A 14346-nucleotide genomic window follows, 5' to 3' on the forward strand; every position below is an offset into this window, starting at 1 on the left:
GATCCGGGGAGGGGGCGGGGAGGGGCCGGGCCGGGCGGGCCGGGGGTGGGGGGGGCGCGGAGCCGGGCTCCGGGCCGGCCGGGCTCCGCGCCTGTCAAACCCCTCATTGTTCGCAGCTGATGTCACTCGCAGTTGTGAGCGGCCGCCTCTCCCGGGGACAATGTGGGACTGAGCGGCCCAGCCGCCGCGCCGCCGCCGCCGCCGCCGCCGCCGCAGGACAGCCCCAGCGAGGTAGGGCGCGGGCCGGGCGGGGCACCGCGGGCCGCGAAGTTTGGGGGTTCAGCCGGGGGGGCGGGGAGCCCGCGCCGGAGTCTCCAGGCCGGGGTCCCGGTTTGGGAGACCGGGAGACCGCGAGGAACACGCTTCCCTGTCCCACTCGGGCCCAGGCCTGCACAGGTGGGGGGCGCTGCTCTGCCAGAGGAGCCCCCGGCGTCAGGGAGGGCCGTCCTGGACGAGACCCCAGATTTGAGGCCCACATCCCACCTGCTGTTTCTGTCCTTCGGACCTGCTCTTCCCTGGACCTCCTGCCTTGGGTTCTGGTTCTGCTCCATCTCTGTCCCCATCTGCCATCCCCCTGCAGTTCCTGGCTCACCACACACCCCTTCCCATTCTCTGCAGTCCTTGCCTGGGGGGGTGGGGGCGTGGGGGCAGACAGATCTCCAGACCAGGGGTGTGTGGAGGTGACAGTTGGGGGCTCAGAGTGGTCCCTCATGCTCTGTGGCTCTTCAGCCCCTCAGCTCTGACCTAGCTTCTAGCCAGTCCCCCTGGGGGGGCTGGGGGTGTCTCTGGGTACTCACTTCAGCCTGGTCCTCATGCCTGCCTGGTCAGGAGAGGGAGGTGCCCACCCCCTCACCCCCCTATCCCAGCCCGCCATCTTGGGACCTGTGGCACCCAGTGCTCCGCCCGGCTCCAGCACCCTGGGGAGTGGTCTTCAAGGGGATGCTCCCAGGGCCAGTTGCATTCCCTCCTCCCAGAATGTGGGCTCTTGGTCCCCACCAAGCCCACACTGTTTACCTTCATGCTGGACCAACAGGGCATGTGTCCCTAGGGGCCCTCCTTCTCCTACAAAGAGCTCTTAGACCCCAGGGACTCTTCAGGAGCTTAAACCTTAGTTCCAGCCTTCACTCTTTCCTGAGGTTACCCTCACTGCTTCAGAGCCAGCACCTGGGGCCTTATCTTTTCCCCATCTGAAGGTCCCCTAGTCTCTCTGAGCTCTGGAACCCCCTCAATCTCCAAAGCACCCCCATCCCAGCCCCCACCCCCCAGGCTTCATCAGCATGCAGGCTCAGGCTGCCCAAACACAAGGGGATTGTTCTTCTTGCATGCTCAGGGTGGGGGGCTGGGAGCAGGCGGCCCACACACCCTGGCAGGCCCAGGCCACAGGGAGGCTGGCTTTGCCCCGCCCTGTGTCCCCAGACAGGCTGTGTCCACCCTCCCTACTCTCATCCCTGCCCCCCCTCCAGCCTCCATCACCACTGCCCAGTAGCATTGACCTCTTGAGGAAAGAGCCCTGGGCCGCACAGGTGAACCCCTGGTTCTCCTAGCTCTGCCAGTTGCTTTTCATGTAGCCTTATAAACAAGCTCCTCCCTCTTTGGGCCTCGGGTTCTGACTTTGTGAAACCTATACCACTCCCCAGCTCTTCTTCCAGCCTCCCTTCCACAGGGAGAAACCCATTCTGGGCCTCTAGTGGTCTCAAAGCTCAGCGCAAATCCCCCACCCCAGTGATATGCCTGGGGAGCCCCTAGACCCAAAGAAACAGCAAGAACAGGGGTTGAAGGTGCTGAGGAGTGGAAACTGGGATTTCTGTCCTGGCAGGCCCTGGCTTTCCCCCGTGTCTGGTCTCTCGTGCCCTCGATCTCACCCCATCCTCATTGCTTCTCTGGGACCCTCAGCCCCATCTCCAGTCCCTAATGCCTCCAGGCCCTTCTCCCTATGCACTGAGCCTAGTCCTGGCTCCTGCCCTCCTGGAGGAACTCCTGTCCTCCTGGATAGCAGAAAGATAGGCTTGAAAATGCCCGTGACGGTTCCTTTGAGCTTAGTTGGGGCACAGAGGCCTGAGTGATTATATCTGATTTGGAAGCTTGGGGAGGACTTCACAGAGGAGGTGGCATTTGAGAAGGATTTTGACAGAGAGTGAGGAGGATGGGCATTTGAAGCTGGGATCAGCCCGAACAAAAGCCCAGAGTCCTGGAGGTACTAGGCGTGTTTTGCAGCCTGATGTGTAGGGGGGCAGGGGGTGGAGATGAGACAAGAGAAGCAGGCAGAGGCCAGGCCTGTCTGTGGTGATCAAGTTTTATTCCTTGGGTACTGGGGAGCCAAAGATGGCTGTTGAGCAGCAGAACGATCCAGTCCCCAGCCTGGAAAATGAAAGCTAGAGTCTTTTCTTAATTTGGGTGAGGCAGTGAGGGGATGGGTACCAGTGGGTGGGGTTGTACCAAGAAGTTGTATCCTTTCTCTTGGAGCCCAGTCTAGGCCTGGGTCTGCCTCAGTTTCTCTTGGCTGTGAGGACTCTTGAGGGGTTGCTTCATGATGCTCTAAGGAGGCTGTACCATTTCTGGGACCAGCCAACTTGTCAGAGCTTACCTTTGCTGCTTAGCATCGAGTCTACAGGACAGCCTTGTGTCAGGAAACTCATGGACCCCACGCTGTTCCCCTGAAGGCCTCCCCTCCCCCGACTCTCCCAAGGGGTGGTATGAATGGCCATCCTGGGAGGCTGTAAGGCTGAGAGGCTGGGTGCATGGGTCGGAGGATACTAGGGCATTTCTTGCGGAGACCCGGGTAATCAGGAAGGAGGAGCCTACCCAGAGAAGGGAACAGGCAAGGGAGTCAGGATCCCTCAGTATGATCTCCCCAAGCCCAGTGTCCACCTCCTGCCACGCCCTGCTCCTTCTGATGTCCTGAGCCATTCCCCAGCATCACTGGGTGTGGCCAGCATGGCTGCTTTTGGATTAGGAGTAGGAGGCTGCTAGGTTGGAGCCTGGTGGTGCTGAGGGGAATGTCAGGGGATGTGAGGTGGGGGATGAACTTGGAGACTGCCCCCCCACCTTCTCCCTAGCTCAGGTGGGTCTATAAGCCCTGGTTGGTCCAGACACTGGCTAGCAGAGCCAAGGGAATCCCCCAAGGGGCGGGCCAGTCCACTTGAGTTGCCTGGCCCCAGGAGCCCTCCCCTCCCCCGGATTGTTCTTGCTCCAGAACAAAGCCAGGGTGGACACTTGATCCCTGCGTGTGGGGGGGAGCTGGCTAAGCCCCCGGCCCTTTGATTGGGCAGCTGTCATGAGAGAGAGACAGCTGGGGGGGAGGGGCAGGAAGGGGCAGCCGCCATCGCTTACACAGCTGTCACCCCCCCCCCCCCCGCCCCCTCCAGCCTGAGTGGCAGGAAGCCAGGGACAGAAGGAGTGGGCACTGGATCTGGGGAGGGGGCCTGGGGAGCAGGAGGGAACACCCGAGGTCAGAGGCAGAGGCCTAGTCTGAGCTTGGTATGTTATGCCAGGGAGCCCTGCTGACCAGAGGGGGCTGGGCACCCCCAGAGGTGAGCTGGAGGTCAGTGTGGCATGACGTTTGGCTGCCATGTGGGTGGCCCAGCAGGGACCTAGGGCCCACCAGCAAATAATTCCCTTAGAACCCTGGTGAGGGTAGAAGGGGAGCCAATAAGTAATAGGGTCACTTATTCTTAGGACCCCCTAGGAGGATAATTTGGGAAACCTGTGTCTGGAACTCCTGTTCTCTCCTAAAAACAGGAAAGATCTTGAGGGTGTCTCAGAACAGGAAGGACACAGAGAGACCAGCACCAGAATCCCCCCCAGTTCCACACATACACACATAGCACAGGCGGGTAAACTGAGGTCCAGGTTAGGTGAAGGCCTGGCCAAGGTTACCCATGGAATTTGGGACAGTGGGTTCTCCTGCAGACTCAGGTATCTTTTTCAGGGCGGGAACTCTAGTTCTGACCACATTCTAGCCCCTTTGCCCTTTTTTCCCCGAGCCTTATGACCCCAAAGGTGATGTGGCAATGGTATGTCAGGTCTCCCACTGGTTATCACTCCACAGGAGTCCCTGAGTCTCAGAATATTCTGGAGTCTCAGGACTGTGGCTTTCGACAAGTTGTCAGTCCTTTCCAAAACATGACCTGCGTGTACTAGCCAGGCAGGGGTTTCAGGAACTACTAAAGCCAGTTCCCCACCTTTGAAGAACCTCCCTGGTCTGACAGACCCAGATGGGACAGCCAGAAAGGGAAGGCAGATGGGGCCTATGATAGACAGCCCCACGCTAGCAGGCAGGACCATGCTGTCACCACTCCCCACCTCTCTATGACCTTGGGCGGGTGATAGACCCTCTGTTGGCATCAGATTCTCTTCTGTTTGGTGAATTCATCTGTTCAGCTAGCCATTACGTTCAGAGCACCTTCTCCAGCCTGGCTCTGGCCTGAGCTCTGGGGACACCAGGAGAAGGTGGCAGCCTTGGCTCCTGCTCTAAGGGGCTCCTGGCCTGGGCTGCCCAGGGAGAGACAAGTGCTTCGCTGGAGGAAGTGCACGCAGCTGGGGGAATGTCAGCAAGGACAGCCAGCATGAGGCTGGCCAGGATGCTCATCTCGTACAGTCCCTGTACCCACTGTTGACCTCTGACATCTAGAGAGCCTATGGGCAGAAGTCAAGCAGAGGGAGGGGCAGCTGCTGGGAAGACAAGTGATTGAGTTCTTGAGGAGACAGTGTTGTTACCCGATGGTTCAGATGAAGGAAGAGGCTTCATGCCATAAGTGGTTTGCTCGGGCTTCCTGAGAAAGCTAGGCTGGGAGCTCTCCAGTTCCTACTCCATGCCCAAGCTCTGCTAGCAAGGGGGTTCCAAAGAGGGGATTGGAGAGTGCTCCACGCCCTTGACCTTCATGTCAGGATAGGGCAGGGGGCTGAGGAAGAAGGTGCCCAGTGGTCACCAGAGTGCTCTAGGCAGACGCATGCATCCTTGGCTCCCACACCCTCCTGGGCAGGAGGAATTTGCAGGGTTGGGGCTTGATTTTGGTTTCTCTTCAGCACCAGTTGGTCTCATTCTGTTTTCCTGCTTGGGTTCAGCTCCCCATCACAGCTGAGACTTGGTGGGAGAGGGCCACTGGAGGAGAGGGATTTCCAAGCAGGATTAAGGTTCAGGATTAGGTTGGGGCATGAAAAGGGGTCGGGTAGGGAGGGCTGGCGGCTGGGCTAATCCCAAAGGCTAATCTCTGGCTCCTCCTTCCTCTGTCAGTTAACGGCCTTGACATTTCCCAGCCCCCAAATCCCTTTTTTACCCATCACCCAGTCCCTGGGGGAAGCATTCTCTCCATTTTATAGGTGAAGCTGTGGAGCCCAGGAGCCCAGTGACTTGTTTCTGGTACAGAGACAGTGTTGCAGGCTGGGAATGTGGCCGCTTCTTACCTCCACAGCACGCAGGAGAGCAGCCCTGTGCAGACTGCTGGGCTCCTGGCATCACCCCTTCACCCCACGAGCTGAAGGAACCCTGCTCTCAGAGCTGCCTGCAGAGAACCTCCGCCTTAGTGACCTCTGGAGGTGGGGCTTCCAGCTCCCGTGCCCCCCTCCCCACAGCCTTTGCCACGCAGGGGGAGGCGGGGGCAAGAGGACCCTCCTAGAACCTTGTTATTTTCACTTCTTCCCTCCTTTCAAGGCCTCCTTGTGGCTCCCTGTGGCTGCTCCAGCCTCTGTTCCAGCTGCAACTCCATGCTCTAGTCAGCAGGGCAGGGGTGGGGGGGTGGAGAGGGGCCCCTGGACACAAGTGCTTCTTATTTGAAGTAACATTTCAATCTTAACCATACTTTCAAGGCGCAATCCACAGGGGTCCCCTCTTCCAAGGGGTCACAGAGGAGGCGCCCCCTCTCTGGATTCTCATAGGCTTCTGGTTAATTCTTTCTTCCACTGTTCCACTATCAGGAAAGGGGAAGATACCCATGGAGACTGGCTGGCTACCACATATGTGCTTAGCTCATCTTAATTCTCCTAACTCTTTGGGGGTAGGACTTGGTAGTCTCTGCTTACATATGGGGAGGCTGAGGCTCAGATGGGTTAAATGAGCTGTCTGGGGTTACACAGCAAGTGAGTTGCACGCAAGGGTAGTGGTCAGTGTGACATTTGAAATGCAGTCTAGCGACACCTAGGTAGCTCAGTGGTTGAGCGTCTGCCTTTGGCTCAGGTCGTGATCCTGGGATCGAGTCCTGCATCAGGCTCCCTGTGGGGCACCTGCTTCTCCCTCTGCCTGTATCTCTGCTTCTCTCTTTGTGTCTCTCATGCATAAATAAATACAATTTTAAAAATCTGGAGGTCTACTCTGTCTCTCATCCGTGGGAATTTGGTTAGTCTGAGGTCTGAGGTCCCCATGTAAGGGCAGGGGCCCCAAAAGAAACCCAAGCTCCCCTCTAATCCTTCTTCCACTCCCCCCATCAGAGCCGCCAGGCACCGTGGACACACTCCTAGGCTGCTGTGGCCCCAGCCCCGCCTGACAGGATGAGCGGCTCAGATGCGGGGCTGGAGGAGGAGCCAGAGCTCAGCATCACCCTCACACTGCGGATGCTGATGCATGGGAAGGTGAGTGGATGAGGGGCAGGGTAAGGCGTGGCCAGCCAGGACTTGTAGCTCCTGTGTCCTGTCTCTGGTAGAGCCCCTGTCCTGCTGGGGGACAGGCCTGGGGCATTGGTCCCCCCTGACTCTATTCTTATCTTGTTTGCAGGAGGTTGGCAGCATAATTGGGAAGGTAGGTGCCCAGTTCTGTTCTTTATGGACCTCAACCCGAGGCCTCAGGCCAGGTAAGGGGCCACAGGCTAAGAGCCAGTTCATATTTTTTTCTCCCACAGAAAGGAGAGACTGTAAAGCGAATCCGGGAGCAGGTGAGGATGGAGTGTGGGAATGCTGCCTAGGGTTTGGAGGTTTGGAGGGGAGGGGAGATCCCTGGCCCACATTTTCCCTGAACCCCACCATCTGGGATGACCAGTGAGTGCCCTTGGAAGGTAGCTGTTTCCAGCCTTGGCTGGGGCCAAGTGAGTGGGCAGGCAGACCGGTTCCTGGCAAGGAAGTGGAGAAGGAGCTCCGCTGCCCGGCCTTGTCTGTACCCGCAGAGCAGTGCCCGGATCACCATCTCTGAGGGCTCCTGCCCCGAGCGCATCACCACCATCACTGGATCTACCGCCGCTGTCTTCCATGCGGTCTCCATGATCGCCTTCAAGCTGGATGAGGTCCGAGGCTGGCTGGGCTGGGAGGCCAGGGGTGGTGCCCCAGGGCAGGGTGGGGGGAATAGGGCTCCAAACCCACACGATGGCAGTAGGTGGCAGGGAAGGCCAGGCCCAGGGCAGGGTTCTTTCATGAGTGAGGACTCGGGGAGGGCTGCCCTCCTTCAGACCTCAGTAGGAAGATGCTCCAGGGGTGGGGGGGGCAGCAGGGGCATGCACAGCCAAACCACAGTCTTCCTGCCCAGGACCTTTGTGCCGCTCCTGCAAATGGTGGAAATGTCTCCAGGCCTCCGGTGACCCTGCGCCTTGTCATCCCTGCAAGCCAGTGCGGCTCACTGATTGGGAAGGCTGGCACCAAGATCAAGGAGATTCGAGAGGTGAGGAGAAGGGGATTACCACCCTCAGGGAGTCCTACCCTTCACTTTGGAGAGGGAACCTGGGCTTATTGTTTCCTGTCCCCTGGGGAGCTCTGAGCCTGGGCAGCCCTAGTCTGGATTATGAGTCGCTCCTGTTCTCTGCTTGTAGACCACAGGTGCCCAGGTACAGGTGGCAGGAGACCTGCTCCCCAACTCTACAGAGCGTGCTGTCACTGTGTCTGGGGTGCCTGATGCCATCATCCTGTGTGTGCGCCAGATTTGTGCTGTTATTCTGGAGGTGCTGCCCTGGTGCAGGGACGGGGGGACAGGGGATGGGCCCTGCGCCTGCTTTGTTAGGCCCCCAAATCCCGTGCGTGTGGCACAAGGTGGAGGCAGGGCAGGGCTGCATGGATGGACTGGGAGCTCCAGGATATCGGGATGCGTTTACCTGGGGGTCATAGGGAGGGACCGGAGAACATAGGGACCCTTGGGGAGGTCAGAAGGGCCTAAAGGGGCCTGACAGAGCGTCTTCCCATTGGTGCCTTCTAGTCCCCACCCAAAGGAGCTACTATCCCATATCATCCGAGCCTCTCCTTAGGTACCGTCCTTCTCTCTGCCAACCAGGTGAGATGGAACAGTAGGAGGGGTGGGAAGCATTACTGGGGAAGGGGGAATGAGGTGGGGGAGGGATGGAAGGAGGACTTGGAGCTTGGCAGAGGAGAGGAGTGACTGGCCACAGTAACCCCAGTTCACCTGTTTTGTCCCCACAGGGCTTTTCCGTCCAGGGTCAGTATGGGGCTGTGACCCCAGCTGAGGTGAGTGACCATAGCCCCAGGGTCCCCTCCCAGAACCAGGCCTCCTCTGACTTCTGACCCCTCTTCTTTGGCACAGGTCACTAAACTCCAGCAGCTTTCTGGCCACGCAGTCCCCTTTGCCTCACCCAGCATGGTGCCAGGTGAGCAGCCCTGCAGAGGGAGGCAGGGGCGACACCCCTGGGGCCAGGCGGACCCCCTCCTCCTCCCTGCAGAATGTACATGGGGAGGCAGGAAAGGCCTAGAACCATGTCCAATCCCCCTTCTCCTCCTTCCCAGGACTGGATCCTGGCGCACAGACCAGCTCACAGGAGTTCTTGGTTCCCAACGACGTGAGCAGGGGATGGAGTGGTTTGAGGGGGTTGCACAGGGGTCCTGGGGTTTAGGCCTGGCCCAGGGTTGAATTCCACTCTCCCCACAGCTGATTGGCTGTGTGATCGGGCGCCAGGGCAGCAAGATCAGTGAGATCCGCCAGATGTCAGGGGCACATATCAAGATCGGGAACCAAGCGGAGGGTGCGGGCGAGAGGCACGTGACCATCACTGGTTCCCCTGTCTCCATCGCCCTGGCCCAGTACCTCATCACTGCCTGGTGAGTTTGAGGCGGGGGTGGCCCAGGTCACGGGGCTCACATGCCTGTGAAAGGTACACTTGGGGTGGGGAGAGCTGATCTCCCTTCCCTGTCTGTCTGGGTGCGTCCCCTGCCTCCCCAAACCCTGCCTTACCCACTCCATGTTACCCCCTCCTCCCCTCCACATCTATCCCTCATGTCCTCCTGTCCCTTTGCCCATCCCTGTCTCTTTCTTGTGGGTTTTGGCCTCCCCGTGTCTTCCCTCACCACATACCATACCTGTTATCCTGCCTTCTCTTCTGCTGTTCCCAGCCTCCCCGCAACATCCACCCCATGTCATTATTTTTGATTCCTCTCTGTCTTTCATCTAATCTCCCCCCACCCCCATGTTTTCCCTCACTGCCCCTCTCTTACCCCCGCTGTCCCCTTCATCTCCCCCCATATCCCTCTCTCCAGTCTAGAAACGGCCAAGTCTACCTCTGGGGGGACGCCCGGCTCGGCCCCCACAGACCTGCCTGCCCCCTTCTCGCCGCCCCTGACGGCCCTGCCCACAGCTCCCCCAGGCCTGCTGGGCACACCCTATGCCATCTCCCTCTCCAACTTCATCGGCCTCAAGCCTGTGCCCTTCTTGGCTCTACCACCTGCCTCCCCAGGGCCGCCGCCGGGCTTGGCGGCCTACACTGCCAAGATGGCAGCAGCCAATGGGAGCAAGAAAGCTGAGCGGCAGAAATTCTCCCCCTACTGAGGCCGGCTGAGGCACAGGCGCAGGGGCAGGCAGGACCACCGGTAGGGGGCTGCCTCTGCACCCTACCTGCCCAAGGAGACTCCACCCTGGGGTCCCAAATGCCACTAATGCCCAGACGCATGGATGCACCCCCCACCCAGCCCAGGTCTGTGGGAGTTCCTCCTCTCAGAGTGGGAGCAGTTTCTGGCCCAGGGCCCGGGAGCCGCAGCAGCCCCAGGGTAGGGGGCTCCACCCCCTCTAGCTCTATGCTTGGATGCAGGGAGCATCCTTAGTGCCCCCACTTCCGAGGGTCACTCATGCACTCCCCATCCCTTAGGGCTTCCCAGCCTACTGGCCCCCCCCGTGGGGATCAGGGAGGAGGGCTGGGGGGTGGCTGGGGGCCGTGCTTCTCTCCCCACCTCCCTGCAGATTCCTGCTGCTTCCACCGATACCCTTTTGACTGGAATGGACCTGCTGGGCTTGGCAGAGGGCAACCCAAAGAAGGGACCCTGCTGGGCAGCTGGGGGAGTGGCATGGAGGCAGGGGCCGAATTCTCAGCAGCAGACACTCTGTACAGTTTTTTCAATCCCTGTTTTTGAATAAATATTCTCAGAGACCAGGAAGCTGTGAAACATTGTGGGTGTTGGCAAAACCTCCAGAGAATGAGTGTGGCCAAGGCCCCAGAGGACCCTATCTGTGAATCCGCCTGTCCCCATTGGGTCTTGGCCCCTTCCACATGCCAGTTCTGGGGCTTCAGGGCCCTTTGGGTTCATGATGTCCAGCCTCCTGCCCCTGGCACCACACTGATGAAGTTGCTTTCTGGGCATTTTAGAAGCTGATAGAGGAGTTCCAGTAGCTTTGTCCAGCCTCTTCTTGGTGCAGTTGTCAGGAAAGTCCTTCTGAGTGTCTCTCCACTGGTTCCTCCTGCTGTGGCTGTTACCTAGACCTTGCCCTGCTTGGTCCATCCCTTTGGCTGTAAGCTCATAGGGCCCTCGTCTTGGTGACCCTGCACACCTCCTCTCTTTCTTTTGGCCTGGGGACTATCCATGAGTGTTCAAACCACCTAAGCTGAAGGAGCCCTCAGAGATGGTTCAGGATACAGATGGGAAAACGGGCCTAGGGAAGAGTAGGTCTGTATTCAAGACTATGAAGAATAGGGCCCAGAACCCAGGATTCCTAGCTCCCAGAAGCCTCTTGATCTCACTAGGCCGCAGGACCCCTTTCTCCCCGTCCCAGAGCCAGAAATCCAGGCAGGGCACCTGCCCGGAACTGTGCAGGAGGCTGATGGGCTCCTTCTGATAGCACCATCTTTTCTCCAGTCTCAGTTCAGCATGGGAGACCGATGTCCTCTCAGGTGGCCCGTGACATACTCAGGTTCTCCCCTCCTGGCAAATCTGGGGCTTGTTCTGGTGCCTCAGAAGACGGTAGAGCAGGGCTCTCTGAAAGCCCCTGGAGGTGCTGCAGAAGTGCTGGCAGATGCCAGGCCCGCGGAGTGCAGGCCCTCGGGGACTGGGGCAGTGCCCGGCGGGCCAGGCGGCCCAGTGCCCGGCGCACGGGGCGCTGCAGCAGGCCATACAGGAAGGGGTGCGCCGCGAAGGCCGAGTAGGCCACCCAGGTGACCGGCGCCTCGGCCACTGCAGCCTGCGCAGCGGGCACCAGGCACGCACAGCAGTAAGGTAGCCAGCAAGCTGCAAACTGGCCCACGGCCAGCGCTGGGGCCAGGGCTGCTTTGCCCCCAGGCAGGCGAGGCCGGAGGGGCGGCAGGATGGAGAGGCGGCTATCCAGAGAGTCGGAGCGCGGCCGCGGGGAGCCCCGCGCGGGCCTGGGGGGCCGCAGGGCTGCGCGGCGCGCCACGAGGAAGATGCCGCTGTAGGCGCCGAGCAGCAGGAGGGCGGGCAGCGCGAAGGCCAGCAGCGCCCAGAGCGGCCGGAAGGGCCCGAGGCCGCCGGCCAGGACCGAGCAGCGCGCCGGGGCGGGGGGCGGCGCGGGCGGCGGCCCGAGCAGAGAGAGCGCGCCCAGCAGCCCCGCGGCGGCCCAGACGGCCGCGAGCACCAGGCCGGGCGGAGGCCGCGCGCCCGGCCGCAGCGGGTGCACGATGAGGCGGTAGCGCGCCAGGCCGAGCGCGGCCACCCCGAGCGTGCAGGCGGGCAGCAGCGCCGCCGACAGGAAGCGCGAGGCGCGGCACGGTGCGGGGCCCAGGCGCAGGCGGCCCAGGCCCGGCGGGGGCGCGGCCACCAGGCCGAGCGGCATGATGGAGGCGGCCGCCAGCAGGTCCACGACGCACAGGTGCACCAGGTACAGCGCGTCCCGCAGTCCCGGCGTGCGCAGCACCACCACCAGCAGCGCGCCGTTGCCCAGCAGGGCCGCTGCCTCCACGACGGCCGCCAGGACCAAGCCCACCGAGCCCACGACTTCCGAGGTGGTCAGCCCTGTGGAGTTGGCCATTCGAGCGCTCAGGCTTCACCTTGTGCGGCACTGCAGAGAGCGAAACGGAGCATCTCCCCTCCCCCCTTCCCATCACCTGTCCCTGGCTCCTGCGGCCCCTCGCCTCGGAGGCTGCCCGCGCGCTGGCTCCGTCGCCCAGGCTGCCATCCTCTCAGGGCCTTGGCCGGCCTTATGCGGAGGTGCAAGGCTGGGACTTCAGCTCTCTCCTCTGCCCGGGACAACTCGGCCTCTGCTGGAGATGGTACTGGCTGACACTCTGATGTTGCCCTTTAGAGACACACAGAGCTGGCAAGGGAGGAGCAGGGCCTGGCACCGGCCCCCTGGGTCCTAGCAGCTGCCAGCTGCCGACTGGAAGTGCTGGGGGTGCCTCTGGAGAAGGGCCCAGAGCACAGGCTGGACTCTAGATTGAGGATATCAGAATGTGGGCTTTGGAGTCAGCCCAGCCTTGCTGGAGTGGGAGTAGGAAGTAGCCCCCTACATGCTCTCTCCTCTCATCTCCATCAATGGGGGCAAGCAGATCAGCCTTTGTCCTGAGGGGAAACTGAGGTACCAGTAAGGCAAGAGCTGGAGCAGAGAGGGCTCTAGGAGGGCTAGTTCTCTCAGAGAGGCTGGGAAAGGTGAGGGAAAAAAAACCATAGGCCTTGGCACATAGTACGCTCTCAACAGGGATTAGCGTAGCACAGAATAGGTGCTTCATGATAGCGTATAGAATTAATGAGAGGAGGCCTTGGGGGAACTGCTGTTTTTGCTTGTTTTATTTTTTAAAAGATTTTATTGATTTGTTTGCAAGAGAGCATGCGCGGGCAAGAGCACCAGAGGGGTAGGGGCAGAGAGAGAAGGAGAAGCAGACTCCACAATGAGCAAGGAACCTGGGGCTTCATCCCGGGGATTATGACCTGAGCTGAAGGCAGATCCTTAACTGACTGAGTCACCCAGGTGCCCCACTGTTTTTGTTTCAATTGAAGTACAATTCTCTTTTTTTGGGACACCTGGGTGGCTCAGGGGTTGAGCGTCTGCCTTTGGCTCAGGGCATGATTCTGGAGTCCCAGGATCGAGTCCCACGTCAGGCTCCCTGCATGGAGCCTGTTTCTCCCTCTGCCTATGTCTCTGCCTCTCTCTTTCTGTGTCTCTCATGAATAAATAAATAAATCTTTAAAAAAAAGAATAAAATTGACATATAGTATTATAGATAACTTTAGGTGTACAACATAATGATTTGATAATTCTATACAATATAAAATGCTCACCACACTAAGTGTAGTTACCATCTCAACTGCTGGGTTTTTTTTTTTTTAATGTCTTGCTGAGTGCTTTTTATCTATCTATCTATCATCTATTCTTTTATTTATTTTTTTTAAATTTTTATTTATTTATGATAGTCACACAGAGAGAGGGGAAGAGACACAGGCAGAGGGAGAAGCAGGCTCCATGCACCGGGAGCCCGACGTGGGATTCGATCCAGGGTCTCCAGGATCACGCCCTGGGCCAAAGGCAGGCGCCAAACCGCTGCGCCACCCAGGGATCCCTATCTATTCTTTTAAAGTGGGCTCTATACCCAGCATGGGACTTGAACTCACAACCCTAAGGATGAGATGCCCTACCTACTGAACCAGCCAGGTTCCCCCAAACTGCTGCTTTTTGTTTGGTTTCGTTTTTACTGTTAGCAAACAAGTCCCCTTCTGCTAGGAGCACCCTGAGTTTCCTTTAGGAAACCACCCTTTCCCAACTCTCAGGGCTTATGGTTTGGATGAGAAAAATCCCCACCCTCCGTTTTCCTGGTAAGGCACAAAATCCAGTCCTGGTCAGTCAGTGTATGGCATCCTCCACATCCAAGGTGGTTGGCTCAGAGAAAGTCATATGACTCCAATGGGGCATATGCCCTTAAGTAAAGTCACCCAGTCCCCTGTCAAACCCCTTCTATATCCTGATGGCTTGACTTGTATCTGAAGCTCCTTCCTCTCCTTTGCCTCTCCAACATCTCCCCTAGTACTTTGGCTATTGGGCATCTTAAATGTCCTATGTCCAAAGCAGAACCATGATTCTAGAGCCTTCTCCAATGTGCTCCTCTCAGAGCCTTCTGCAGCTCAATAAACTCCATTTTGGAAGTCATTACTGATGCCTACCTTCCCCCAGGCCCCACATCTCACCCATTAATATCTGTGGACCCAGCCACCACCACCTCACACCTGAACCACTTCAGCATCCTCCTAACTGGTCTCCTGGCCTCTGCTCCTGCA

At 59.1% G+C, this 14346-nt stretch overlaps 2 protein-coding genes across 4 annotated transcripts; one reads left to right on the forward strand and one right to left on the reverse strand.

Annotated features, from left to right (window-relative positions):
• Positions 1 to 45: 45 nt before the first annotated feature.
• On the forward strand, positions 46 to 10287 carry PCBP4 (poly(rC) binding protein 4). 3 transcript variants are annotated; one of them, XM_038566281.1, is made up of 14 exons: positions 46 to 231; positions 5412 to 5535; positions 6424 to 6564; positions 6707 to 6730; positions 6831 to 6863; positions 7092 to 7208; positions 7448 to 7579; positions 7728 to 7856; positions 8108 to 8182; positions 8329 to 8373; positions 8450 to 8513; positions 8650 to 8702; positions 8792 to 8961; positions 9397 to 10287. In XM_038566281.1, the coding sequence occupies exons 3-14, from the start codon at positions 6484 to 6486 to the stop codon at positions 9683 to 9685; spliced, it is 1212 nt and encodes a 403-aa protein (XP_038422209.1). In that variant the 5' UTR covers positions 46 to 231; positions 5412 to 5535; positions 6424 to 6483; the 3' UTR covers positions 9686 to 10287. The 3 variants fall into 3 exon arrangements, with proteins under 3 accessions (XP_038422209.1, XP_038422208.1, XP_038422210.1); XM_038566280.1 differs by lacking the exon at positions 5412 to 5535; XM_038566282.1 differs by lacking the exon at positions 5412 to 5535 and having other exon boundaries at positions 9594 to 10287.
• GPR62 (G protein-coupled receptor 62) lies at positions 10246 to 12457 on the reverse strand. Its single transcript, XM_038566283.1, has one exon. The coding sequence runs from the start codon at positions 12107 to 12109 to the stop codon at positions 11015 to 11017; it is 1095 nt and encodes a 364-aa protein (XP_038422211.1). The 5' UTR covers positions 12110 to 12457; the 3' UTR covers positions 10246 to 11014.
• Between the last annotated feature and the right edge of the window lie 1889 nt (positions 12458 to 14346).

Source organism: Canis lupus, chromosome 20 (genome assembly GCF_011100685.1).
Source record: "Canis lupus familiaris isolate Mischka breed German Shepherd chromosome 20, alternate assembly UU_Cfam_GSD_1.0, whole genome shotgun sequence".
Taxonomy (NCBI): Eukaryota; Metazoa; Chordata; class Mammalia; order Carnivora; family Canidae; genus Canis; species Canis lupus.